Source organism: Pelobates fuscus, chromosome 12 (genome assembly GCF_036172605.1).
Source record: "Pelobates fuscus isolate aPelFus1 chromosome 12, aPelFus1.pri, whole genome shotgun sequence".
Classification (NCBI taxonomy): Eukaryota; Metazoa; Chordata; class Amphibia; order Anura; family Pelobatidae; genus Pelobates; species Pelobates fuscus.
In genome coordinates, this window is record NC_086328.1 from 3,500,276 (window position 1) to 3,527,815 (window position 27,540).

General features: G+C 47.3%; 2 protein-coding genes across 3 annotated transcripts in view; one reads left to right on the forward strand and one right to left on the reverse strand.

Moving 5' to 3' along the window:
- Window positions 1-3,737, reverse strand: part of WDR59 (WD repeat domain 59) — a 60,278-nt gene extending 56,541 nt beyond the window's left edge. For both annotated transcript variants that reach the window (XM_063438086.1, XM_063438085.1), the window contains exon 1: window positions 3,666-3,737. In XM_063438086.1, coding sequence (XP_063294156.1) covers window positions 3,666-3,734 — 69 coding nt within the window. In that variant the 5' untranslated portion in view covers window positions 3,735-3,737. The remainder of the gene's footprint in view (window positions 1-3,665) is intronic.
- A 2,384-nt stretch (window positions 3,738-6,121) lies between these two features.
- Window positions 6,122-27,145, forward strand: ZNRF1 (zinc and ring finger 1). Its single transcript, XM_063437613.1, has 5 exons — window positions 6,122-6,609; window positions 23,238-23,333; window positions 23,577-23,682; window positions 24,534-24,624; window positions 25,390-27,145. The coding sequence occupies exons 1-4, from the start codon at window positions 6,300-6,302 to the stop codon at window positions 24,589-24,591; spliced, it is 570 nt and encodes a 189-aa protein (XP_063293683.1). The 5' UTR covers window positions 6,122-6,299; the 3' UTR covers window positions 24,592-24,624; window positions 25,390-27,145.
- Window positions 27,146-27,540: the final 395 nt, after the last annotated feature.

The window sequence follows — 27,540 nt, forward strand, 5'->3', positions numbered from 1 at the left end:
CTTCGGTGATGAGCGTTGCTTTGGATTTGCTGCTGGCAGAAACACCTTTTGCTTCCAGAAGATCTTTCAAGGTGGTTCTTTTTAGCGTAGAAAGGTCAATCTCCATTAATCCTTGTTCCTCTGTGAGTCTGGATCCCAGCGCTGCCAACCAATGTAGCGGAGGGCTGATTTCTCGCAGCTATTCTCCACTTTAGATCCAAGGAGGGCTCAGGAACAAGTCATTAGTAAATCCACAGCAGAGTTTCCAGCCGGTAAAACGGTACAGCAATATCCCCACAGCACTCCCAATAACTGGACGACACACAGTTTCAGGAGTAGAACTAGCAATCGTTTATTCCAGGGTTTCTTATAAAGCCTGCTCCCATGCAAGGGAGGGAACTACAGCAATTATGATAGTAACCAATAACATTCTTGTTACCTCCCACACATCTCCTCCCCTCAGAGTGTGTCATAATCCCCTTAAGTGGTACAGTAGTTTACCCCAAACTTGGATGTACCTCTAAAATATCATATAGCTTTAATATCAGGGTACCGCTGGGTAGCCCTGATCTGGGTGAATATAATATCCAAAATTCACCCAGATCGGACCAGGGGTTCGGCAGTTACCGGCAAGTGAAGTTTGACCGACCGCACACGAGTTGGTATCCGAAAAGGGTTCCATGAGAATGGGCCCTGCGGTCGGTCTCCGTTCGGTAGTTAAAATAGACATTTACAATTGCCATCCACATTTACATTCACCTAGATAGTGATTCCCTCATTCGGTACTTTATTACTACCGAATGGGGATTCGTTATGTCTCTCCGTTCGGCCGTTACGGAGCTCTGGAGGTCTCAGCGGTGTTTGGTTGTCTGAGTGTCCGATTTGAGTTCCAGGCACTCGACGACCAAACACCGCTGGGATTTTCATGCGTAAGATGGCCGCCGCCACGTGTACGCATGTCGAATGGCGGCCACCCAGATACAATGTTAATGCCGGTTAACTTGTGGTTTGGGGAAGAATGTGAGCCTTAATTGCTGGCACACTTCTCTCCGGGGTGGCCCCTCCGTTCGGTAGTTTCCATAAGTATATAGTACGGATGGAAACTACCGAATAACATATAATTCACATAATAAACAGACGAACAGCAATTTTAACATAGGGAAAAATTATACGGACACAGTCACACAGGCATTTTGCAGGACAGGCTTACTGCATTCCGCTACACGCATTTTTCCCCTTGTATGCTGAAACGGTCCGTTACACCCATGATGCACTGTGTGTCAGTATTATAATATCCCATGATGCACTGTGTGTCAGTATTATATTATCCCATGATGCACTGTGTGTCAGTATTATATTATCCCATGATGCACTGTGTGTCAGTATTATAGTATCCCATGATGCACTGTGTGTCAGTATTATAGTATCCCATGATGCACTGTGTGTCAGTATTATAGTATCCCATGATGCACTGTGTGTCAGTATTATAGTATCCCATGATGCACTGTGTGTCAGTATTATAATATCCCATGATGCACTGTGTGTCAGTATTATAATATCCCATGATGCACTGTGTGTCAGTATTATAATATCCCATGATGCACTGTGTGTCAGTATTATAGTATCCCATGATGCACTGTGTGTCAGTATTATAATATCCCATGATGCACTGTGTGTCAGTATTATAATATCCCATGATGCACTGTGTGTCAGTATTATATTATCCCATGATGCACTGTGTGTCAGTATTATAGTATCCCATGATGCACTGTGTGTCAGTATTATAGTATCCCATGATGCACTGTGTGTCAGTATTATAGTATCCCATGATGCACTGTGTGTCAGTATTATAATATCCCATGATGCACTGTGTGTCAGTATTATAGTATCCCATGATGCACTGTGTGTCAGTATTATAGTATCCCATGATGCACTGTGTGTCAGTATTATAATATCCCATGATGCACTGTGTGTCAGTATTATAGTATCCCATGATGCACTGTGTGTCAGTATTATAATATCCCATGATGCACTGTGTGTCAGTATTATAATATCCCATGATGCACTGTGTGTCAGTATTATATTATCCCATGATGCACTGTGTGTCAGTATTATATTATCCCATGATGCACTGTGTGTCAGTATTATATTATCCCATGATGCACTGTGTGTCAGTATTATAGTATCCCATGATGCACTGTGTGTCAGTATTATAGTATCCCATGATGCATTGTGTGTCAGTATTATAATATCCCATGATGCACTGTGTGTCAGTATTATAATATCCCATGATGCACTGTGTGTCAGTATTATAGTATCCCATGATGCACTGTGTGTCAGTATTATAATATCCCATGATGCACTGTGTGTCAGTATTATAATATCCCATGATGCACTGTGTGTCAGTATTATATTATCCCATGATGCACTGTGTGTCAGTATTATATTATCCCATGATGCATTGTGTGTCAGTATTATATTATCCCATGATGCATTGTGTGTCAGTATTATAATATCCCATGATGCATTGTGTGTCAGTATTATAGTATCCCATGATGCACTGTGTGTCAGTATTATAATATCCCATGATGCACTGTGTGTCAGTATTATATTATCCCATGATGCACTGTGTGTCAGTATTATATTATCCCATGATGCATTGTGTGTCAGTATTATATTATCCCATGATGCATTGTGTGTCAGTATTATAATATCCCATGATGCACTGTGTGTCAGTATTATATTATCCCATGATGCACTGTGTGTCAGTATTATATTATCCCATGATGCATTGTGTGTCAGTATTATATTATCCCATGATGCATTGTGTGTCAGTATTATAATATCCCATGATGCATTGTGTGTCAGTATTATAATATCCCATGATGCACTGTGTGTCAGTATTATAATATCCCATGATGCACTGTGTGTCAGTATTATATTATCCCATGATGCACTGTGTGTCAGTATTATATTATCCCATGATGCATTGTGTGTCAGTATTATATTATCCCATGATGCATTGTGTGTCAGTATTATAATATCCCATGATGCACTGTGTGTCAGTATTATAATATCCCATGATGCATTGTGTGTCAGTATTATAGTATCCCATGATGCACTGTGTGTCAGTATTATAGTATCCCATGATGCATTGTGTGTCAGTATTATAGTATCCCATGATGCACTGTGTGTCAGTATTATATTATCCCATGATGCACTGTGTGTCAGTATTATATTATCCCATGATGCACTGTGTGTCAGTATTATAATATCCCATGATGCACTGTGTGTCAGTATTATAATATCCCATGATGCACTGTGTGTCAGTATTATAATATCCCATGATGCACTGTGTGTCAGTATTATAATATCCCATGATGCACTGTGTGTCAGTATTATATTATCCCATGATGCACTGTGTGTCAGTATTATAATATCCCATGATGCACTGTGTGTCAGTATTATAATATCCCATGATGCACTGTGTGTCAGTATTATATTATCCCATGATGCACTGTGTGTCAGTATTATATTATCCCATGATGCACTGTGTGTCAGTATTATATTATCCCATGATGCATTGTGTGTCAGTATTATAATATCCCATGATGCACTGTGTGTCAGTATTATAGTATCCCATGATGCATTGTGTCTCTCTATTGGCCCTGGTCAGATTTACTAACCTGCGAGTCCCGGAATTCAACCACCACATTCTCGCTACTCCAGTGAGCCGCCATGTTCTCTCCCGGCATGCAATGCGACCACAACAAACAGCGTCTGGCGTCATGACGTATATTACGTAACAGAGGGACATATTGCTGGCTCGCAAAGCATCACGGGCGTTGTAGTCCTATGCTGTTATAATTGTTGGGCTGATGGCAGGGACTCTGTCAGGGTATTCAGAGAGATAAAAATAAAGGGAGAGGGACACTAGGGTTAAGAGTCCCCTTACCCCCTGTGTGCTGTTACTACCGAGTCCCCGTACCCCCCTGTGTGCTGTTACTACCGAGTCCCTGTACCCCCCTGTGTGCTGTTACTACCGAGTCCCCGTACCCCCCTGTGTGCTGTTACTACCGAATCCCCGTACCCCCTGTGTGCTGTTACTACCGATCCCCGTACCCCCCTGTGTGCTGTTACTACCGAGTCCCCGTACCCCCCGTGTATTGTTACTACCGAGTCCCCGTACCCCCCTGTGTGCTGTTACTACCGAGTCCCCGTACCCCCTTTGTGCTGTTACTACCGATCCCCGTACCCCCCTGTGTGCTGTTACTACCGAGTCCCCGTACCCCCCGTGTATTGTTACTACCGAGTCCCCGTACCCCCCTGTGTGCTGTTACTACCGAGTCCCCGTACCCCCTTTGTGCTGTTACCACCGAGTCCCCGTACCCCCCGTGTGCTGTTACTACCGAATCCCTGTACCCCCTGTGTGCTGTTACTACCGATCCCCGTACCCCCTGTGTGCTGTTACTACCGACTCCCCGTACCCACCCGTGTGCTGTTACTACCGAGTCCCCGTACCCCCCGTGTGCTGTTACTACCGAGTCCCCGTACCCCCCGTGTGCTGTTACTACCGAGTCCCCGTACCCCCTGTGTGCTGTTACTACTGAGTCCCCGTACCCCCCTGTGTGCTGTTACTACCGAGTCCCCGTACCCCCCTGTGTGCTGTTACTACCGAGTCCCCGTACCCCCTGTGTGCTGTTACTACCGAGTCCCCGTACCCCCCTGTGTGCTGTTACTACCGATCCCCGTACCCCCCTGTGTGCTGTTACTACCGACTCCCCGTACCCACCCGTGTGCTGTTACTACCGAGTCCCCGTACCCCCCGTGTGCTGTTACTACTGAGTCCCCGTACCCCCCTGTGTGCTGTTACTACCGAGTCCCCGTACCCCCTGTGTGCTGTTACTACCGAGTCCCCGTACCCCCCTGTGTGCTGTTACTACTGAGTCCCCGTACCCCCCTGTGTGCTGTTACTACCGAGTCCCCGTACCCCCATACTGGGAGGTGAGGGGTTAATGCTGATCCTGGCTGGGAGGTGAGGGGTTAATACTGGGAGGCTGGGAGGTGAGGGGTTAATACTGGGAGGTGAGGGGTTAATGCTGGGAGGCGAGGGGTTAATATTGGGTGGCTGGGAGGTGAGGGGTTAATGCCGGGAGGCTGGCATGTGAGGGGTTAATGCTGATCCTGGCTGGGAGGCGAGGGGTTAATGCTGATCCTGGCTGGGAGGTGAGGGGTTAATACTGGGAGGCTGGCAGGTGAGGGGTTAATGCTGGCTGGCTGGGAGGTGAGGGGTTAATGCTGATCCTAGCTGGGAGGTGAGGGGTTAATACTGGGAGGCTGGGAGGTGAGGGGTTAATATTGGGTGGCTGGGAGGTGAGGGGCTAATACTGGCTGGGAGTTGAGGGGTTAATACTGGGAGGCTGGCAAGTGAGGGGTTAATGCTGGGAGGCTGGGAGGTGAGGGGTTAATGCTGGCTGGGAGGTGAGGGGTTAATGCTGACTGGCTGGGAGGTGAGGGGTTAATACTGGGAGGCTGGGAGGTGAGGGGTTAATACTGGGAGGTGAGGGGTTAATGCTGATCCTGGCTGGGAGGTGAGGGGTTAATGCTGGGGGCTGGGAGGTGAGGGGTAATACTGGGAGGCTGGGAGGTGAGGGGTTAATGCTGGGGGCTGGGAGGTGAGGGGTTAATGCTGGGAGGTGAGGGGTTAATGCTGGCTGGGAGGTAAGGAGTTAATGCTGGCTGGGAGGTGAGGGGTTAATACTGGGAGGCTGGCAGGTGAGGTGTTAATGCTGGGAGGCTGGGAGGTGAGGGGTTAATGCTGATCCTGGCTGGGAGGTGAGGGGTTAATGCTGATCCTGGCTGGGAGGTGAGGGGTTAATGCTGGGAGGCTGGGAGGTGAGGGGTTAATGCTGGCTGGCTGGGAGGTGAGGGGTTAATGCTGGAGGCTGGGAGGTGAGGGGTTAATGCTGATCCTGGCTGGGAGGTGAGGGGTTAATGCTGGGAGCTGACTGGGAGGTGAGGGGTTAATGCTGGGAGGTGAGGGGTTAATGCTGGGAGCTGACTGGGAGGTGAGGGGTTAATGCTGGGAGGTGAGGGGTTAATGCTGGGAGGTGAGGGGTTAATGCTGGGAGGCTCTGCGCATGCGCTCTCGCGCTCTCATTGTTCCAGCCCAGTATCTGGGAGTCAGTCAGGGGGGACCCCGATACCCGGCCAGGAGGAGGAGTACCGGAGCCGGACTCAGACAGCCGCCCCCCAATACCGGGATCTGGGGGAGCTCCATGTGACCGGCTGTGACCCCCACCCGTCACTCAGACACCCCGATGGGGGGCAAGCAGAGCTCGGCCTCCCGCCCCAGGGGCCCCTTCCCCGGGGTGTCCTCGGATGACACGGCCGTGCCCCCCTCCTCCCACTATGGACATTACAGGACGGGGGGCCCCATGGGGCCCAGGAGCCGCTCGGTCAGCTCGGTGTCCGACCCCCCCGGGCCCCCATTCGGCCTCTACCGGCCCGAGGCGGACAGGGGGGGCAGCTCGGGGGCCGAGGACTCAAGGGGGGGCCTGTACCTGGGGCCCCGGGCCTCCCTCACCGACCCCCTGCAACTGGCCCCCAGGTGGATCGGGGCCCAGAGCGGTAAGTGTCCTCCCTGCTGCACCCCCCTACATACTGTCACCCCCTGCTGCACCCCCCTACATACTGTCACCCCCTGCTGCACCCCCCTACATACTGTCACCCCCTGCTGCACCCCCCTACATACTGTCACCCCCTGCTGCACCCCCCTACATACTGTCACCCCCTGGGGGCCCAGAGTGTCCTCCCTGCTGTACCCCCCTACATACTGTCACCCCCTGCTGCACCCCCCTACATACTGTCATCCCCTGGGGGCCCAGAGTGTCCTCCCTGCTGTACCCCCCTACATACTGTCACCCCCTGCTGCACCCCCCTACATACTGTCACCCCCTGGGGGCCCAGAGTGTCCTCCCTGCTGTACCTCCCTACATACTGTCACCCCCTGGGGGCCCAGAGTGTCCTCCCTGCTGCATCCCCCTACATACTGTCACCCCCTGGGGGCCCAGAGTGTCCTCCCTGCTGTACCTCCCTACATACTGTCACCCCCTGGGGGCCCAGAGTGTCCTCCCTGCTGCACCCCCCTACATACTGTCACCCCCTGGGGGCCCAGAGTGTCCTCCCTGCTGCACCCCCCTACATACTGTCACCCCCTGGGGGCCCAGAGTGTCCTCCCTGCTGCACCCCCCTACATACTGTCACCCCCTGGGGGCCCAGAGTGTCCTCCCTGCTGCACCCCCCTACATACTGTCACCCCCTGGGGGCCCAGAGTGTCCTCCCTGCTGCACCCCCCTACATACTGTCACCCCCTGGGGGCCCAGAGTGTCCTCCCTGCTGCACCCCCCTACATACTGTCACCCCCTGGGGGCCCAGAGTGTCCTCCCTGCTGCACCCCCCTACATACTGTCACCCCCTGGGGGCCCAGAGTGTCCTCCCTGCCGCACAACCCTACATACTGTCACCCCCTCGGGGCCCAGAGTGTCCTCCCTGCTGCACCCCCCTACATACTGTCACCCCCTGCTGCACCCCCCTACATACTGTCACCTCCTGGGGGCCAAGAGTGTCCTCCCTGCTGCACAACCCTACATACTGTCACCCCCTGGGGGCCCAGAGTGTCCTCCCTGCTGTACCTCCCTACATACGGTCACCCCCTGGGGGCCTAGAGTGTCCTCCCTGCTGCACCCCCCTACATACTGTCACCCCCTGCTGCACCCCCCTACATACTGTCACCCCCTGGGGGCCCAGAGTGTCCTCCCTGCTGCACCCCCCTACATACTGTCACCTGGGGGCCCAGAGTGTCCTCTCTGCATACTGTCACCTCCTGGGGCCAGAGTGTCCTCCCTGCTGTACCTTCCTACATACTGTCTAGGGATGCACCGAAAATTCAGGATGCCCTTGGCTGAAAACCGAAAATGACTTTTTTTTTTTTTCCCCCAAATTATTTTTAAAAAGTTTTTTTCCTCTAATTTTATTACTAGTAGACTTTTTACTGAATTTAATCTTATATGAAAAACTTCCCTTGTCCATTCTCTTAGTGGTCCCCCCCTGCTTAATGTTCCTCTCTCCCCCCTCTAGTGTTCCTCTCCCCTCCCTCTTTTTTAGTGTTCTTTCCCCCCCCCATCCACTGCCCCATAGTGTTCTTTCCCCTCATCCACTGCCCCATAGTTTTCTTTCCCCTCATCCACTGCCCCATAGTTTTCTTTCCCCTCATCCACTGCCCCATAGTGTTCTTTCCCCCATCCCCTGCCCCATAGTGTTCTTTCCCCCATCCCCTGCCCCATAGTGTTCTTTCCCCCATCCCCTGCCCCATAGTGTTCTCTTGTCCCCCATCCCCTGCCCCATAGTGTTCTCTTGTCCCCCATCCCCTGCCCCATAGTGTTCTCTTGTCCCCCATCCCCTGCCCCATAGTGTTCTCTTGTCCCCCATCCCCTGCCCCATAGTGTTCTCTTGTCCCCCATCCCCTGCCCCATAGTGTTCTCTTGTCCCCCATCCCCTGCCCCGGCGTGTTCTCTTGTCCCCCATCCCCTGCCCCGGCGTGTTCTCTTGTCCCCCATCCCCTGCCCCGGCGTGTTCTCTTGTCCCCCATCCCCTGCCCCGGCGTGTTCTCTTGTCCCCCATCCCCTGCCCCGGCGTGTTCTCTTGTCCCCCATCCCCTGCCCCGGCGTGTTCTCTTGTCCCCCATCCCCTGCCCCGGCGTGTTCTCTTGTCCCCCATCCCCTGCCCCGGCGTGTTCTCTTGTCCCCCATCCCCTGCCCCGGCGTGTTCTCTTGTCCCCCATCCCCTGCCCGGCGTGTTCTCTTGTCCCCCATCCCCAGTATTCTTGACCTGTCATGTTATCATAACTATCTTTCATTGTGATATATAATCATCTGAATTGTTAATGCAAGCATGTTTGTTAAACTATGCACTAGAAGAAAAAAAAATCTTTAAAAAAAAAACTCCTGGGGGCCCAGAGTGTCCTCCCTGCTGTACCTTCCTACATACTGTCACCTCCTGGGGGCCCAGAGTGTCCTCCCTGCTGTACCTTCCTACATACTGTCCCACATCCCATATTAACGCTGTGTATCCCCTACACAAACACTTGATCCCCTGTAAACATGCTCACTAAATACCTTATACATATACACTACATCCTAATGCACACACTCACTATATGCACACATACATATACACTACATCCTAATGCACACACATACATATACACTGCAGCACCTAGCCTCACACCATAAGTACAACACAACTGAAACCAACCTAATTACACAAAACACCATAAATTGCTAACTTGACACAACACAATCCCACAATACTCTCTCCTGGCCCTCTTGTCCTCTGGTATCCTACTTATGGAGACACCAGAGACAAGTGAAAATCAAACGCGCAGAGCGTTTTTTACACGTCCAGCTAACTGATCTTCTAGAGGGATTTTGGATAAATCCGGTGCGGTTTGGAGATAGTGGGTGCACTACACTCTACCTGTTCTGGTTAGTGAGAACTAGTGTTTAAAACTGACATAATGACAGACAATGTGGGGCGTCCCGCCGCTGGGTGCCCGCCACCCTTTCCTCGGGGCGTCCCGCCGCTGGGTGCCCGCCACCCTTTCCTCGGGGCGTCCCGCCGCTGGGTGCCCGCCACCCTTTCCTCGGGGCGTCCCGCCGCTGGGTGCCCGCCACCCTTTCCTCGGGGCGTCCCGCCGCTGGGTGCCCGCCACCCTTTCCTCGGGGCGTCCCGACACGCGTATCAATTAAGTTTAATTTTACCAACACTTGGAGGACGTCACAACGCCCCCCTTCCTTCGGGACGTCCCAACGCCGGGTGAAGCCACACTTTCCTCGGGGCGTCCCGCCGCTGGGTGCCCGCCACCCTTTCCTCGCGGCGTCCCGCCGCTGGGTGCCCGCCACACTTTCCTTGGGGCGTCCCGCCACTTATCCACTTATTACTGCTATTATGTCCAATGTAAAATGTTCAGTTTCAAAACCAAACAAAACAAAAAACGCTGAAAACAAAGGTGTGACGAAATGCCTTTTGTCACTGGGTTTATTGGTGACAAGCTGCCCTTTACCCCTGGCTGTTGGAGGAGCCTGATTGCCTGCCTCTTACCTGTTGACTAGTGTCCCTAGGAGATTTGGCCCTTCAGGTGCAACATTTGGGCATATTGGTGCAACCTTCCGTGGACATATTATGACTTTTAGGAACAATGTCCCTTTAAGACTGTGTGGCAGATTGCATTCAGGCTGTCTTCAATATTATGTATGCTATTATGTGTTCGGTAAATTGTAAATATGTAGGTTCTATGTGATAAATGTAACAGTATGTATTTTTATGTCTTTTATTGTCCTTTGTCTGCCATGTGGCTAATGGAGTTTTACCTCTGTCCTTGGAGATAATTGGATTACTTCCTAATTATCTCCAGGATAGAGACGTTGTGGACCTTGTTTTGGGCAGAAAAGCCATGCTTCATTTGGTCACAAAGGACTTTCCCTTAACTTTTGAACCCTGGTCTGATTCGTGCCATTTTTAATATGTTGTTCCCCTGAATGGATTGATTGTGAATATGTGTTTTTATGGAGATTGGATGTATGGTTTTAGAGTTATGAAAGTTGGGTAAAAAGTATGTTTTAAAATGTATGTGTAATTGGGTTACCTCACAGGATAAGGGGAGGGAATCTGTGGGTTGTAACTGTGATGTTATTGGTTGTTTTATCCCTCCCTGTGGGCGGTCCTGTATTGGCAAAGATTGTAATAAAAGCCAGACTGGGTGTGCTAGCACCTCAGATCATCTTGTACCTTCATGAAGTTTCGGCTCATGTTTGGGGGATTGGAGAACTACACTCTGGGGATTGCTATAATCACTATACTCCCCAGGGTATAATCGCTGAGCTCTGCTAAGAGCATGTTCCTGCTCTCTGGAATTCGGAGAGGTCCACCTACTGGAAGCTGGACCCTGGTCTTGGGTCCAGAGTGGGTGGAGTCGGCGAGACCCCAACCAAGCTGCGGCGGTTCGTGGGGTCTGCAGTGGTTATGGTGTCAGGCGGAGTGCTTGGAGACCTCGGAAAGCACTAGGAGCATCCGTCAGCGGAGGGTACCCAGTCGGGGTGCCAGCGGTTCCGTTACAAAAGGAATAACACAAAAGGAGAACTCAAAGCGTAAACATGGAGATATTTTAAGGGGAGGAAAAGAGGGGAGTATGCCAAAATTTGGGAGTGTGAAGAGGGACACAGCGAGTGTCGCCTCATTTGAAAGAATGAGTTGATTAACAAAGAACATATTGAGGTGGGTCCTTCCTAGGGTTTGGAGAAGCAGCATTGGATATCCTGGACATTTCCTGAGTCCTGGCCATAAAGGACCATTTAAAGGAACACTATAGCCCCCATAACCAGTGCAGTGTGGTAATGTGGTTATGGTGCCGCTTTATTCTAAGGGATTGAACTATTTTAGAATTCTTTGACTTCCTACCTGGGGACCAATGGGGGCTGATACCTGTCTCTTCTACTTTGAACAGATAGCCATTAGGCCTCCTGAGCTAAGCCCGGTACCACTCGGCTTGGCTCAGAGAGCTTCTGGCTCTGTCAGTGGAGGCAGGGAGTGGCGCCTGGTAAAAAGGTTTGACTATTTACAGTGTTATGGTGCTTGGCGTATCCCTTTAAATAAGGCCTCGGCGCAGTCTGTGAAACGCGATTGAAGATTTGGAATGATGATGGTGGTAATTGACATATGCGCGTTTACAATAATATGAGAAGTGTTTTTTCGTATTTCGTTTACTTTGTTCTTAACTGTTGTTTGTTCAGTATGTAGTGAATTGAAATCCAGATGGCAAAATTCATACTTAATTTGATTGGCATGGCCTTTCCCAGGTGAGTTTAAAGGGTTAATGCAAGCACCATAACCACTCTAGCTGCTGTTCTGGTTTTGATGCCAGTAGCTCCCTGCCAGGTTCCCAGATAATGAGACGCCCCTTACATGGGATGCTACCCAGTGGTCCGGTCGCTGATTGCTTTCAGCCAATGACGGAGGAGCCATTGCAGAGCTCTAGTTCCGGCCTGTCTGATGACACTGCTATGACTCTGTCGGAGGTGGCATTACACTTCTGGCCACTAAGGGGTTAATCTCTGTATGAGCACTGTTTTGCTTTGATATACTCCAGGCACCATGACCACTTCCAATTGCTTAATTGGTCCTGGTGCTTGGAATGACCCTTTAATGAGTAACCTTGCTAGACATTCATTTCTGATTGGCTGTTTCCATGATCTTGCGCATGCTTTGCAGTGCTGGGTCAGGAGCTTTGTGAGCCCCCCTACAAAATTTTAATGTGAGTTCCTGTTCTCTGTGCTTAGAAGAGCATGTGTTTGACCTCTGTCTGCAGCTATCCCCGTGTGAATTTACAAATGACAAAATAAATATGTACAAATATCTCTTTAACAAACAGTGAACTCTGGAACAGTCAGGGGCGGGGGGGGGGGGGGGGGGGGGGGTCATTGCCTGAACTTTAGTGTGTAGGACACAATGAATCCATATATAGATCACAAGAAAGGGCACACATCGCCAAGGCTAGCAGTGGCAGTTTACATGTTATGGACATTGCTAATGGTTCTCTGCCAAACCAGGAAGGATTGCAGTGCCAGCCTGGCCAGTGTTATTTCATATGTGGCTCTGTTTCATAGTTTCATTAATGTTAAGGAACTTTGGTCCCTGGTTCTCCACTGGGAAACTGAACTGGTAGCTCCAATACAGACTGCATGCCGCATCCATAACCGTGTTAAAATCAGGACATATGAATCTCCTGTTTACTAAACAGAGCTCCCTCTGCATGAAAACACAGCAACTCACAGGCTCTGTGCGCTGCTTGGAATCGGGAGGCTCTGTGCGCTGCTTGGAATCGGGAGGCTCTGTGCGCTGCTTGGAATCGGGAGGCTCTGTGCGCTGCTTGGAATCGGGAGGCTCTGTGCGCTGCTTGGAATCGGGAGGCTCTGTGCGCTGCTTGGAATCGGGAGGCTCTGTGCGCTGCTTGGAATCGGGAGGCTCTGTGCGCTGCTTGGAATCGGGGGGCTCTGTGCGCTGCTTGGAATCGGGGGGCTCTGTGCGCTGCTTGGAATCGGGGGGCTCTGTGCGCTGCTTGGAATCGGGGGGCTCTGTGCGCTGCTTGGAATCGGGGGGCTCTGTGCGCTGCTTGGAATCGGGGGGCTCTGTGCGCTGCTTGGAATCGGGGGGCTCTGTGCGCTGCTTGGAATCGGGAGGCTCTGTGCGCTGCTTGGAATCGGGAGGCTCTGTGCGCTGCTTGGAATCGGGGGGTGTTTGTGTGTGCAGTGCATGAAGCATGGAAAGGTATCGGTATGTCTTCTCACTAGCTGGCGTTGAGCCTGCAGGGGTTCACTACTCTTACACGAGGGCAGTTTGTTAAGAAAATCACTTTTTGCCAAATACTGTTTGACTTTTTACGTTCCTTTTTTGGATCGTAATTCATGTTCATGTTTTTGAAACCGTGTCGATGAACGAGAGACGTGCCTGGTGGTTAGTGACAAACCCCGATGTCATCAGAAAAGAAGCGTAGTGAAATGTTCTGCTTTGTCCTGTGAGGAAGAACATTGGTACTATAGCACGCACTCCTAAAACAGGTGTTTTATCTAAATATAACTCCTCGCCGTCCTTGGCACGGATTTCTTTTTTACAAACTGTGTGTCGCTTGCCCTTCTCCTTGGCGCTGCCTGGGAATCCTGACCCCGAGGCCCAGAGTGGCCAGATATCATAATTCTTCTAGTCACAGTGGAAGGCGGGTAGAAGGCTGTGAGCAGGGATTGGCACCAAAGACCCGCTGGCACGCTAATTTTTTAATTATTTCAGCCATCTTACCATTACTGAATAAATGTGGGATTATCTTTATCTATAGCCACATCCCTTCTGTATTTATTAATAAAAATCTCATGCCTTCTCTTAGAAACAGGCGCCAGTCCACATCCAGCTTCGCGTTATTCCTCCAGCCTTCGTTGCTAGCAGCCAATCCTATGTTTACTACGTTTGGTAGAGGGTAACGGGCTGCCCGCTGATAGTCTGCCCCTGGCAGCATTGCTCTGTGTATTGGCATTTGTTAGAACAGGGATCGACAAATGCCAGGTCGCCACAGCAACTAGAAATTTCGCCCTGGTGCTTGGGATTTGCCAGCTCTTTAGTTGCCGATGGAGCTTTGAATGGAGGCATCCGGCTGAGACAGCATGTAGCCGGCCACCCTGGGAAGGATGGAGGCAGCCACCTTGGGGATCTTGTAATCAGCAGGCTACGGTGCACGTGAGGGAGCAGTACTCTACCTGCTGCTCCATTGCGCTGTGTAATGATGCAGGGAGCCAGAATATGACGTCGCCCCGGCATCACTACAGAGAGCTTGCAGGGAGCAGAGAGGAGCTGCAGGAAGACAGCAGCCCCAGTGTGTGTGTGTGTGCGTGCGCAAGCCTGTCAATGTGTGTGCGCATTTAGGTATCTTCTCCCTATGATTGCACGAGGAAGGTGTTTTTACTCACTTTTTTTTTTTCACGCCGTGGAAGGTCCCACCTCCATGGCTGGGATCATCAGTCTTTATGATTTCAGCCAAGCCAATCCTTTCCCATGGGAAATCATTGGGAGGATTTTGTGCATGCACAGCAAATGTGCCAATCTGCATCTCTTCATAGAGTTGCATTAAATGAATGAATCCACATGAGGAACATTCAGCGCCTCCATGCAGAGCTTGGAGACACTGAACGTCGGTGCAGCAGTGACCCAGGACTCGCTAGTGGCCGTCTGAGTGACTGTCACTAGAGGGGTTACTAAGCAGCAATGTAAACAATGCCTTTTCGATTTTGGTTCATTTTATCACAATCCCACCAAATGTGTTTTATTGACCCAGGATTCGTTTTACATCTCCAACACTGGCTAGAGGTATTTGGTGGGAATGTACACAGCTTAGTAGGGGCCACATACCATCCATGAGTGAGTTTAAGAAAGGTCTCCTGTATATTAACACAATGAGCAGATTTTCTGAGTATTTTTGAAGAATTTGCCCGTGACTGGAAAGGCAACTTTTTCCCTATTTCTTTTTTCCATTTCTATGATCGATCTAAATTTTATATCCTGATTCAAAGAATATATAACTTTCCTGATCTTGCAAGAAATGTTTCCTTGTTCGCCCAATAGAAGCTTATCTAGAGGTGGTTCATTTAATATTGGGACTTTACGAAGAAAGTCCAATATTCTCCTCTATTTAAATAGTTCTTTGTTGGGGAGACCTGATCTTGATTGTGTAACGGATCCCCTAAACTCCGGCACAGTATATCCGCTGTAAGTCTCCCAAATCCCAAGGCCTGCAGTGATTATAGCTCCTGGTTCCAAGCAGAGTAGTGATTATGGTTAAGTATAGTTCTCAATCCCCCAAACATGAGCTTAGACTTCATGAAGGGGTAAAACGATCTGATTCATTGGGAGCCATTTAAAAAAAATAGGGAGCCTTTAAAAAAATAAATAAATAATTATATATATATATTTATTTATATATATTTTTTGGTTTCTTTTCTTTTTTGCACATATCATGTCACATTACAATAGTACGAAAGTATCAAACATCAGAACTTTACACATTATTACATAGTTTCACGTTCTCAGTAACATTGGCAAATGGCCCAAGTCCTGTTATCATTCTTCACATCTTGTTGGGTATACATTTACTATTGCCCCCTATCTCTTGGGTGTAGGGGAGTTCATGTCATGACTCCTGTGTAATGCGTGGTCTGAGTGGCGTTGTGTTTCTAATATACTTAAGTAATAAAGTAATTTAACTTAAACTTCATTTCCCGCCCCTGTCACATCCATCAGATCAGTGTTTCTGTGCCCTGAGTTGGTCTTGCGTTCCCTTCAAGAAGTGTTTCCATGGTTGCCATATTTCTGTGTATCTATGGTATTTATATAGGGACCCCCTATATCTTAGTTCCTCCATCCCATGGAAGTGTTCGATATTTGTTCGATATTTAAGTACCAGTCTTTCCTAGATGGTAATGTCGTTGATTTCCAGTTGCTCACTATGATACATTTAGCTGCCGTCAACATGAAGTAAATTAGGGAATTTGCTTGAATCGTCCTTGTGAGATTTTGAAGTGGTATAGGAGGAGTGCCTCTGGGTTCATGTTTGTCACCAGGTTGACCGTATTCCAAACTTCTTTCCAGAAGCCCGATACTGATCCGCAATTCCACCATAAGTGCTGGAATGTGCCCCTCATCTCCAACAGTTAGGCGATGCGTCAAATCTATTTACATCCACCGGAGGTGATGTACCACTTGGAAATTAACTTATAGTTAATTTCCTGTAACGGGACACTAGAGTGTGCGTGAAAGATTGTTTTAAAGATAGTCGTCCATTCCCTCTGCTCTAAGTCAATGTCCAAGTGGTCGCTCCATAATCTGTAAAGTATAGCAGTTGTGTATGTACCTGGGTCTGTAGTAGCTTGTAACGTAAGGAAGTCGGTTTGGAGGGCAGTTTACCTCCTGAGCATAACGGTTCAAATTTCGTCGGGTCCCTTGGGGGTCCAGTTCGTAAGGCCCTGCACATTCAAGAAATGCCACATTTGCCCATATTAGAACCTCTGCATGAGTGTCTGGACATTTCCATCTGTCTTCTGTGTAACCGGAGTCATTCCCCCCCCCCCCCCCCTCCAACCACCTCGGCCAACGTGATATACGTAGTCTTCTTATTACGCCTCTGCGGTGTTGGCTGCATACCTCCTTTCCCTGCGATGAAAACGAGGTTGTCGGTTATGGGGTAATTAGGAGGTGGAGTTGGGGCTATGTCAGGCATTCTATATTTTTTTTGTAAATTATTGATTGTCATAAATGGCATATTTAAGATTTGGAGATTGCATTATCAATACAATCGATACAGTATCCGACGCGATATGTCCATAAGACCGTGTAAAGCAATCTTTAGATAAATGGAAAGGGCTGAATTTTAATCTATCAGAGAAAGTCCTAAGGACTCTCCCATATAATCAAACGGTGAAATGTTTCCATAACAATGTATCATAATGTACAAGTGATTGTGCAATATTCTATGATGCTATAAGTGAATAGTACATAATAAAAGAAACTTTAATTAAGAAGATATGAAAGATTAGGGGGGGAGGGCAAGGATGGACTATGACTGCCTAATCCAGCATTCCTAGACTTTTCAGTCTGGGGGTATCTTCCAAAGGATCTTTTACAATTAAGTTTTTCCCATTGTGCCAAATGAACAATTTAGTGGAATATTCCCATCTGTCATTTTATATTCTTTGATCTGAGCTGTGATGTTAAATCTTTAAAACCTCTTCTTTCTATTCTAGTGACCAACAAAAGGTCTGGAAATACCAATATCCCTTAAAAATGTTTGTCTCTTAGACGTGGATTAAGTCTCAATTGTTTCAGGAATAAATCTTTTACCAACGCGTTTAGAAACCTGATTATTACGTCTCTAGGTGAGGAGGAATCCCTATTTCTGGGGCTATAAATTCTGGTATCTGGTACGTCCGACAAAAAAACAGTCCTTTTTTACGGCAAATTAGAGCGCTGGAAGCGATCATGATTCCAGGCGCTCTAACAGTATTGCAGTGATGCCTCGATGTCGAGTAGGGATCGACCTCGGGCCAGCCGATATTCTACATTTTCAGCAATACCAGTATCTGCCTATAAAGATACCGATCTTGCCGATAGAGCAGATGGGAGGGCGAGGGGAGATCAGTGATCTCCCTCCCTGGCTCACAGGCACTCTGCTGGCAGGGAAGGGAGAGGGGGAGAGAGGACCCAGGGGAGCTCTTACCTGCAGCTCTGTCGGTTCTCCTCTCGCGAGCTTGGAGCGTTGCCGCGGTTACCACGACAATGGTTCACTCTTGCCACTGGGGCAACCAGGGCTTCCACACCAGACCACCAGGTGATGGAAAGCAATGTCGCCCCCTCCCAGGCCACAGGTAAGGAGGGAGGGGGGGGGGGGGGGGATTTACAATATATTTGTTTTTAAAAACAACATAGAAGAGCAAAGTTATATTTGCTTTGATCTGCTTCCCATCCTACCACACACACAATAACAGCCTACACATTCACAAACTTCCCCTCTCATATACACGCATACATTAACTGCATTTCTCAACCTGGGGGACCTGGCACCCAGACCATTTCATTGAGCTGAAGTGGTCTGGGTGAGTATAGTGACCCTTTAACTAATCGTTAAGAAACCATAGAAAGATAAGGAAATTAGAATATATGGGGTGATCCAAAGCCGTAAACCCCAGGCTGAGAAACTATAACAGCCGGGAAACCAACAATTGCAAATGAAATTGCCCCTAGTATAATATCCCTTATGGTCAAGTGCTCAGAGCCAGTATAATAATATATAGATGATAGACAAGTATGCAGACCTAGATTGGTCGGCTCATAAGTGAAGGAACAAGTAGTCCCATGTAGGATACACCCTGAAGATACAGAGATTAGCCAACAGTACAGAAAAGATAGCTAAATAAATCCGTACATAACTGCTTCAGGGTAACCCCTCATAAACGACAAATAGCCAGTGTGAAATAAGCTAAACACTGCTGCTGCAAGGCAGCCTATCATCTACCTATAATAGCTGATACTAACTACTACTGCCTAGACATAGACACTGCCTATATGCCCTGGGAGATCGTTAAGATTTATAGTAATAAATAATAATAAGTTGCTGAGGCTTTCTAAGGCTGACCAAGTATTAAAAATGACCAGTGGACAGTCTGCTCGACGCGCGTTTCAGCGCTGATATGTGCCTTTGTCAAGAGCTCTTGCATGCCTTAGCAACTTACTATTACTGTAAATCTTAACGATCTCCCTGGGCAAATAGGCAGCTTCTATTTTTAGGCAGATGAATAAATCTTAAAAAATATCTCTATCTATCGATATATAGAGATAGATATACACACAATGTCATACGAAGTGTTTTTTATTATATACATACGGTATATTAATATAAAATTACACACGTGTATGTGTATATAATATTATAAAAATAATTATAAATAATGAAAAAATTATATTTGGATACAGAGAAAGCAGGTTTGCGCACACGATCGATAAAAATTGTTAGACCTGTAATATACAGAAAGCCTTCATAGGGTAATATGTAATCATAACATATAAAATAAAAGTATAACTTGGAGCACTCACAATCTCTTGAGCCTTAATAGTCGGCTCTGAACTGTAGTGGCGTGTAAGTAACTCCAAAAGAGTAGCTTAAGTAGAATACCCTGGGTTGTCTACTTTTCAAAAATATATGGTTTGATGGGGGTAAATTACATCGGCCGGCTTAAAATGTCCCAAATAGGACCTGGGTGCATGATGACCAGCTGTGAAAATTCCAAGTTGGGAAAACTGGAATGCGCACCCTCCAAATAAGGTCTCTTAGCCCCCAGAGAACCAGACACACCTATACATGGGTGATATCACTGTACTCGGGAGATGTTGCTGAACACATATTGGGGTTTTCTTTGGCAGTAACCCTTAAAGTACTCAGTACATGTATTCTTCAATTGCTATGTGTGTCCAAAAAAAAATCACCTATTTTTTTTGGCATAGATTGGTGGTAAAATGGTTGCATGAAGAGAGTCAAAATACCCCAAGTTTAATACCTTAGGTCAGGGCTGTCCAACCTGCGGCCCCCCAGAGGTTGCTGAACTACAACTATCATGATTCCCTGGCTATCTGTTTCATTGAAAGAATCATGGGAGTTGTAGTGCGGCAACATCTGGGGTGCCGCAGGTTGGACAGGCCTGCCTTAGGTTGTCTTTTAAAAAATATATACATGTGAAGGGTTATTCAGGGATTCCTGACAGATATCAGTGTTACAATGTAACTTGCGTTAATTTTTTGGGGGAAAAATGGTTTGGAAATAGCAAAGTGCTACGTGTACTTATTACCCTATAACCTTCCCAAAAAAAAGCTAAGAACATGTTAACATTGGGTATTTCTAAACTCAGGACAACATTTTTAACCCCTTAAGGACACATGACATGTCTGACATGTCATGATTCCCTTTTATTCCAGAAGTTTGGTCCTTAAGGGGTTAAACTATTTAGCACGGGTGTTTTTTGGCGGTTGTAGATGCGTAACAGATTTTGGGGGTCAAAGTTAGAAAAGGTGTGTGTATTTATTTTTTTAATCATATTTTATAAACAATACATTTTTTAGTCAATTATATGATATGATGAAAATAATGGTATCTTTAGAAAGACCATTTAATGGCGAGAAAAACGGTAAATGATGTGTGGGTACAGTAAATAAATGAGTAAGAGGAGAATTACAGCTAAACACAGCAGAAATGTAAAAACAGCCTTGACACAAACGATAAAAAAATATTGAAATGGGGTTACACTGTACGGTATTATTACACTGTGTGGTATTATTACACTGTATGGTATTATTACACTGTGTGGTATTATTACACTGTATGGTATTATTACACTGTGTGGTATTATTACACTGTATGGTATTATTACACTGTGTGGTATTATTACACTTGTAGCGGAGGGCAGTATTAGAGACCACGATCTCCGCTGGTTCCACAGGTAAATCCACAGTCAGCGCTGAAAAGTAATGCAAGTCCCCAAATCCTCCCAATAACCGGACGAAACACAGTTTGGGAGTCAACTAACTCGCTTTATTCACAAGCTGGCATATTTAAGCAGTTCCCCATGCAAGGGGTTTCCGTATAGATAATTCAGGGGATTTCTCCCAACATGCATTGTTTTTCTCCCAACAGGCATTGCTGCACGAGAGGGATACTCCCACTAAAATGGACGCTTACGTGGATTATCCCCTCGTGCAGCGAAACCAACCATTTACTTTAAAATGTATATTTTACACAATATTCGGTACATTGAGACGACCGAACGTTCGGTAGATAGCTGGGGTCTGAGCGCACCTTTTGTGAGAATACCGCTCAGATCCCAGCTGAAATGACCGAACGCCGCACAAATACAGTTTTGCATAGAAGTTCCCCTCAATCTGTCGAATGTATCTAGGGGAACGATTCTACCGAAAACCGGGCTCCCGAACGGCCTGGAAGTGCAGCGGTGTTCACATCATCGAGTAGCCGTTTTTAGTTCGAGGCACTCGACGACCAAACACCGCTGCGAAATAGACGAATCCAAGATGGCCGACCGCCGCATGGTCGGTAGTCGAACGACGGCCACCCAGGATAGTCTACAAGTGCCACACGACCCTAAGCGTGTGATCTACCAGGGGGGCCCGTATTCGTTCGGCGAACGGCTTAGATAGCCGCTGTTCGCCGAACGAAGTACTTGTATGCTGGTAGCTTACGGCTGCCAGCATGCGAATCACTATAGCATAACATACACATAGCAAGTATACACGGCACACAGTACAGCCTACAGACAACCTTCCCATATTATAGTTCGGAAGTGGCTAGGTTTTCCACAACACTGTATGGTATTATTACACTGTATGGTATTATTACACTGTATGGTATTATTACACTGTATGGTATTATTACACTGTATGGTATTATTACACTGTATGGTATTATTACACTGTATGGTATTATTACACTGTACGGTATTATTACACTGTATGGTAATTGTGGCGATCAGAACCTCGCCACAGGCTCTTGGAGGAGCCTGCTTGCCTGCCCCCTGCCCCAGGACTATGGCCCCTGTAGTAAATCTGGGCCAATGTACTGTGGAAAAGCCTTATTCGTGCCTGTTCCCTTCTATAGTTCGGTATATGGGATTCACCAAACGGATCATATGCATTTGGTTTGTATACCGAACAGCCAGATCACCCAGCGGAGTCGTGTGCTGCTTGTTGACTCTTTTGACCTCTATGAACACCTTAACCGCAACGTTCTAAACAGTCGGCTTGGTGGTCGCCTTTTGTATGTACGACCATGTGGCGGCGGCCATCTTTAGCCGGGAACACATAGAGCAGTGTTTGGTTGTCGAGTGTATGGAACTCAATGGTGCAAACACAGCTGGAACTTTCTCCTCCATCGAAGTTCGGTAAAAGGAGTTAGAACTGAAAGCCGTTCAGTGGGAGCTAACTCCCGAACGAGGGGCACCCAACCAGATTACGCACGAACAGTTACATTCATGGTTTTAATTCTATTTTGTACTCCCGAAGAAGACCGACCGCTCAGCTTGATTTCATGGAACTGAAAAGACAATGATTACAGCAAAAAGCCTGAAGGGAATGCTAATACTCACCAGAACAAATACAATAAGCTGTAGTTGTTCTAGTGACTATAGTGTCCCTTTAAGTTAAGTTGATTTATATTTTGATTTTACTTTACATTGAGTTTTAGTGGGTGATGGTTTGGATATTAAATAAGGTTGCCCTTGAATATATGTTGGAGGCACTTTGTTTTCTGAAAATACGTCCTCTTGTTGTTTGGACAGTAATGGGTGAGATCTGGAGACAGTGGGAGCTCTCTGGGCTGAGGACCGAACTCACCGCTAGACTAGGAGGCTGGATAGCTCTGACTCCGAAAGTCTGATCGTTATAACTGGACTATAGTATTTGATGGAGAGGGGGCTTCCTCTTTCTGGATGGAAGGGGGGAGGTTACTGGAGTTGTAGAGCGGTTTCATTTTCCCTTTTTCCTATCTCTACTTTCTCCTGGTTTTTACAAATGGGGCCATGGTGACTGTCTACTACTGCCTTTATTCACTGGCCTTCCAGTTGGGTTCCTGTTTGAAGCCCAACCGTAAGTTTAAAAAAATAAAATACCCAGCAGCCATTTCTCAGTGAAACCTGAGCATTGACCCCCCTGTATCATAGACCCCTGTGTCCCAGCATCCACTATTAGTAGTCAAACTGTTTTTCGAAAGTTTTGTATCTGCATGTCGGGTCACAGCCTCTTCTGGAGCCAGAAGCTCCTGATACGATCCCTGACGTGCAAGTCTGGGTCATGGCCGGTGAGGGATCATTCTCTGTCTGTGAGCTACCCCCCTGCACCACGGGCCAAGCTTTATGCGAGAGCTTCTCGTAGCACAGGAGGAGGTGGGTGGTACTGGATGGTCACTCGGTAAGCTGTCAAACTGTTTACTTACCCTTGGAGAAGGCAGGACATTGTAGTAGTTATGGTGCTTGTAGTGTGCTAGTTTATTGAAGCAGGAAAATTGAAGTGTTTTATTCTAATCTGGTTTCCTCGCCTTATTTTGTGTCTAGGATTTCGTTGCCCTATTTGTTCCAAGTCTGTAGCATCAGACGAGATTGAGATGCACTTTATTATGTGTCTGAGCAAGCCACGGCTGTCCTATAATGGTAAGTACACCCCATGAACTGCTAGCAATTTCTTTTATTCACATTATTTGTTCTATGTCTTTATCCTGACTGCTTTCATGATTAGATTTCGCCTGGTAACAGAGAGTGGAGTAACCAACTGAAGGCGCTCTTTAATGTTGGAGCAGCACCGGTGTGACCAGCATGGGTGAAAGTTAAATTCACAGTAGCCTCACCTTTCCATTATTTCTCTGAGACGTGGCCCCTGTTCTTATCTCTCTGCAGATGATGTGTTAACAAGGGATGCTGGCGAGTGTGTGATCTGCCTGGAAGAACTGACACAAGGGGATACGATAGCAAGGCTTCCCTGCTTGTGCATTTACCACAAAAGGTACCCAGTGCCCCCTAATCCCAGACACAGACTGTGTTTTAGAGTTACCTTGGACGGTTATTATAGCTGTGATCTCCCTCTCTGCCTCTCTCGGGGAGGCCCATTACTCTCCGACCCCTCTCCTTGGTTTCCCTTTGGAAGTGTCATAATGCACCTCTTGGTGTGAGTGTCGTGCCCTCTCCTTGATCAGTCCCTGGATATTTGGCATGCTGTGACATATACATTTTTATAAATCATCCCATCACTTCTCAGCCCCTTATGGAGATTGTATGGTCTGAACGGTCTGCTCGTTGTATATATTATTAATATGCCGTCTGCTGGGGAAGGTCCTGCAGCACCCTTGCTACAGAGCTGACTTAGGCTGCAATTTAATATGTATGAATAAGATTTTTAAATTCTTTAATATTTTGGAATGCAATTTATACTGATTTAATATTTAAATTTGTTGAATTTCTTTTTTTATATACATTTTTCGATTTAATATTTATAAAAAAAAAAAATAAGTGTATCCAAAAATATAAAATTTTGGTGTCTGGAGTGACTATTTACCTGGGTCCACCTGGCACAGTTCCCCATCTCCACTACCTCTAACAGAGCTGGATTTGGCCATTGGCTGAGCGTAGATTGCTGACACTCTCAGCCGTTGAGCTAACCCTACACTGCACACCCTCGCTCAGGAGAGCTAACCCAAGCTCCATGTAGGATGTAATGGAGACTGGGACTCCAGGTAACATGCCAAACTCTTCCAAAGCATGTTGTAGTTGTTATGGTAAATAATAGTCATCGATTAATGAATAATGATTCTTTTATTCTCTCGCCCTGTGTGTCCTGGTCTTTCTCCATGCTTCCAGCTGTATAGATTCCTGGTTTGAGGTGAACAGATGTTGTCCTGAACACCCTTCTGATTGAGCCTCAGTTCTGCCTGGCTGACTTTACTTTAAGGTATGTACAGATCCCCACATGTCCTGCCTTGCAGCTTCCAGGCTCCATAAACCTGTCTGTTCACATTCACGGTATGGGCCGTGCTTTCCTGGATATAGTTACACCAGCTGTTCCCAAGCCAGCTCTCATGACCCAACAACAGTCCAGGTATTGCCAGTGTCTCCACGGGTTCTAACTACATTGTCGACTTGTTGCTGACCCTGATGACTGACATCCGCTGTGTGGTGAGTATTCGGTGCAAGATGAAGACGTGTCTGAACAATCATTGTCTGTGACCTAAGGAATGTGAGCTCTTGGGTCAAATAGCTGAATTAGGAAAGCAGGAAATCTATGGAATCTTGTGTGTGTGTGTGTATATATGTATATGTAACCTCTGCAGTGATGTTACTATTGCAAAGGATTCTGGGTGGACATATGCAAATCAGTTTGCATATACCCACCCATAATCCTTTGCAGTAGTAACATCACTGCAGATTTGTGATTTCTGTGGGAAAAGCAAGTCTTATGGCTTGACTGGTGTGCAGATTTTAGTTTAACATTGTATTAACTATCCACATACTTTTTTTTTTTTTATTGTATTGAATTTAAAGTACAAATGTGACCTGTACCCTTTTGAATTTTTTTGTTGTAAATGATTCACATATTTTCTCAGGATTCTACCAGTAAATGGTGACCATGTTTTTCAGTCCTGTGTGTGTATGTGATGGAAGTGTGGTTTTTAGAGGGGCAATGTGCGTTCTTTCACCACTTCCCCTTTCTTTTCAGGATGCTGGGTGCTGCTCACAGGATCCGGGCCTGTATTCTGCATCGTGCCAGGGTTGTTTGAACTGCTTTCCTCACATGCCCCCTTCAGTTACCCTGAAATGGAGACCTGGGGAACAAACTGGAGACTCTTCCATCATCTATAAATATACCTGGGGAGAAAGCCAATGGGGAGAGCTGTGTCACTTCGCAGTCAGAAGGCCCATTGCCGTGCCATGTGAGTTTGGCGACACGTGGAGGTCATAGGTCACAGGAATGTCTGCTTTTTGGAACGAGGACCAAAGGGTGGAGACAGGGAAGGACACAGAGGGATGTGTTGCAATCCATGCTGAGCATACACACACATAAATATATATATAAACACATTATATAAATCTACTTGTTTTTGCGGCACTTTACACAGAACTGTTCGATTTCGTTTTTGATGCAGAGGAAGTATCCTGCATGTGCAGAGTCCCAGTAGGTATTTGCAGTGTGGAGACGCGGAGGGATGTTGTTTTTCCAGTTCTTGCTTTGCTGGTAACACGTTTTTGTCTTGTCACCTGGAGGGTGGTTTCCAGTGCTTCCCATTTAGAGCTCCCCCCGGTGGAAGGCACTAGTTCAGTGTGTCTTGTCATGCCAGCTGATTGATAAAGCAAAGGACTGATGGACTTCTTGACGATGCAGATCTTCTTTTTTTTGCGGGGGGGGGGGGGGGTGGAGTGCAGTGTGGCATGGTGCCCAGTGATACCCGTATGCCCATAGCCTGATGAAAAATGTGCAGAAAACTATCAGGTAGTCCAGATTTATAATGAAATAATGCCCCTTCCCTTTCACCTGGAGGCTCAAAATGTGGCAAATCATGTTCCTGTCTTTTTCCGTTCAAATCTCCATATGCCTCTAATGGAAGAAGGCTAATCTGTTTGTGCATGTTGGCGCCATTGTAGCTACATCTGACTTTTAGTATAATTGTGTACGGGTATCCAAATCTATATAGGTAGTTTAGCATTGTGTCTTCTTGTGGTAGGGAAGTCCCAGAATCCTTTGCTGATTTTACCAATCCCTGAGCAAAGCTTGTGTGCCTTGACACTAGGTTCTTAGAGGGCCCTCAAGTCTCACAAACGTATGGGTTTAGGATCCACTCACAGTAGTGCAGGGAACAGCTCAGGCCAGCTGAAGCTCGGAGATCCTAAAACCTTGCTTTGATTGAAGGTTCTGAGAATCCTGGTTTAGTGGAACTCTCCAGAAAGGAATGCCACCATCCCTGGGTTCCCAAATCCTTGCCAATGCACTATCTTCTCCTATTGTCTAGCAGATGGCCCCAGTGTGTCGGTACCCCGGCTATATCTGGAGAGACAGACCCATAGACACCCTGAATGCTGGACTGACATATTCTTCCTTTAGTGAAAATTCCTCAGATGTGTGCCAAAACTGTGAGCAGAATAATCTGATTTATCCAGCTTTCTGGCTCTATTCAATACTGCTTCAGACCCGATAAGCTTTTTAGTAACATTACAGAATGTTCAGCCTAGCTAGTAACATTACTCCCGAGAGCTCGGCCTAGCTAGTAACATTACTCCCGAGAGCTCGGCCTAGCTAGTAACATTACTCCCGAGAGCTCGGCCTAGCTAGTAACATTACTCCCGAGAGCTCGGCCTAGCTAGTAACATTACTCCCGAGAGCTCGGCCTAGCTAGTAACATTACTCCCGAGAGCTCGGCCTAGCTAGTAACATTACTCCCGAGAGCTCGGCCTGGCTAGTAACATTACTCCCGAGAGCTCGGCCTGGCTAGTAACATTACTCCCGAGAGCTCGGCCTAGCTAGTAACATTACTCCCGAGAGCTCGGCCTGGCTAGTAACATTACTCCCGAGAGCTCGGCCTGGCTAGTAACATTACTCCCGAGAGCTCGGCCTGGCTAGTAACATTACTCCCGAGAGCTCGGCCTAGCTAGTAACATTACTCCCGAGAGCTCGGCCTAGCTAGTAACGTTGTGCCAGGCTCACAGGCGATGATACGCTGAGTGTACAGGTCCACTAGTAATGTTTAATCTCTGGGTAACTTAGCTGTAAGAAGCAATATGGAATCGTGGGTGGGACTGGTGGATACATTGGCTAATTCCTGCTTCGATCTGCACTGCGTCAGTCAGATCCCCCCTCCAGAGCTACTGCACATTC

Excerpts from the sequence above, each read along its gene's own strand:
- ZNRF1 (XM_063437613.1), top strand. The coding sequence starts at position 6,300 with ATGGGGGGCAAGCAGAGCTCGGCCTCCCGCCCCAGGGGCCCCTTCCCC. Across the intron at positions 6,610-23,237 it reads GTGGATCGGGGCCCAGAGCG|GATTTCGTTGCCCTATTTGT; the intron begins GTAAGTGTCCTC and ends TTTTGTGTCTAG. Across the intron at positions 23,334-23,576 it reads GCCACGGCTGTCCTATAATG|ATGATGTGTTAACAAGGGAT; the intron begins GTAAGTACACCC and ends ATCTCTCTGCAG.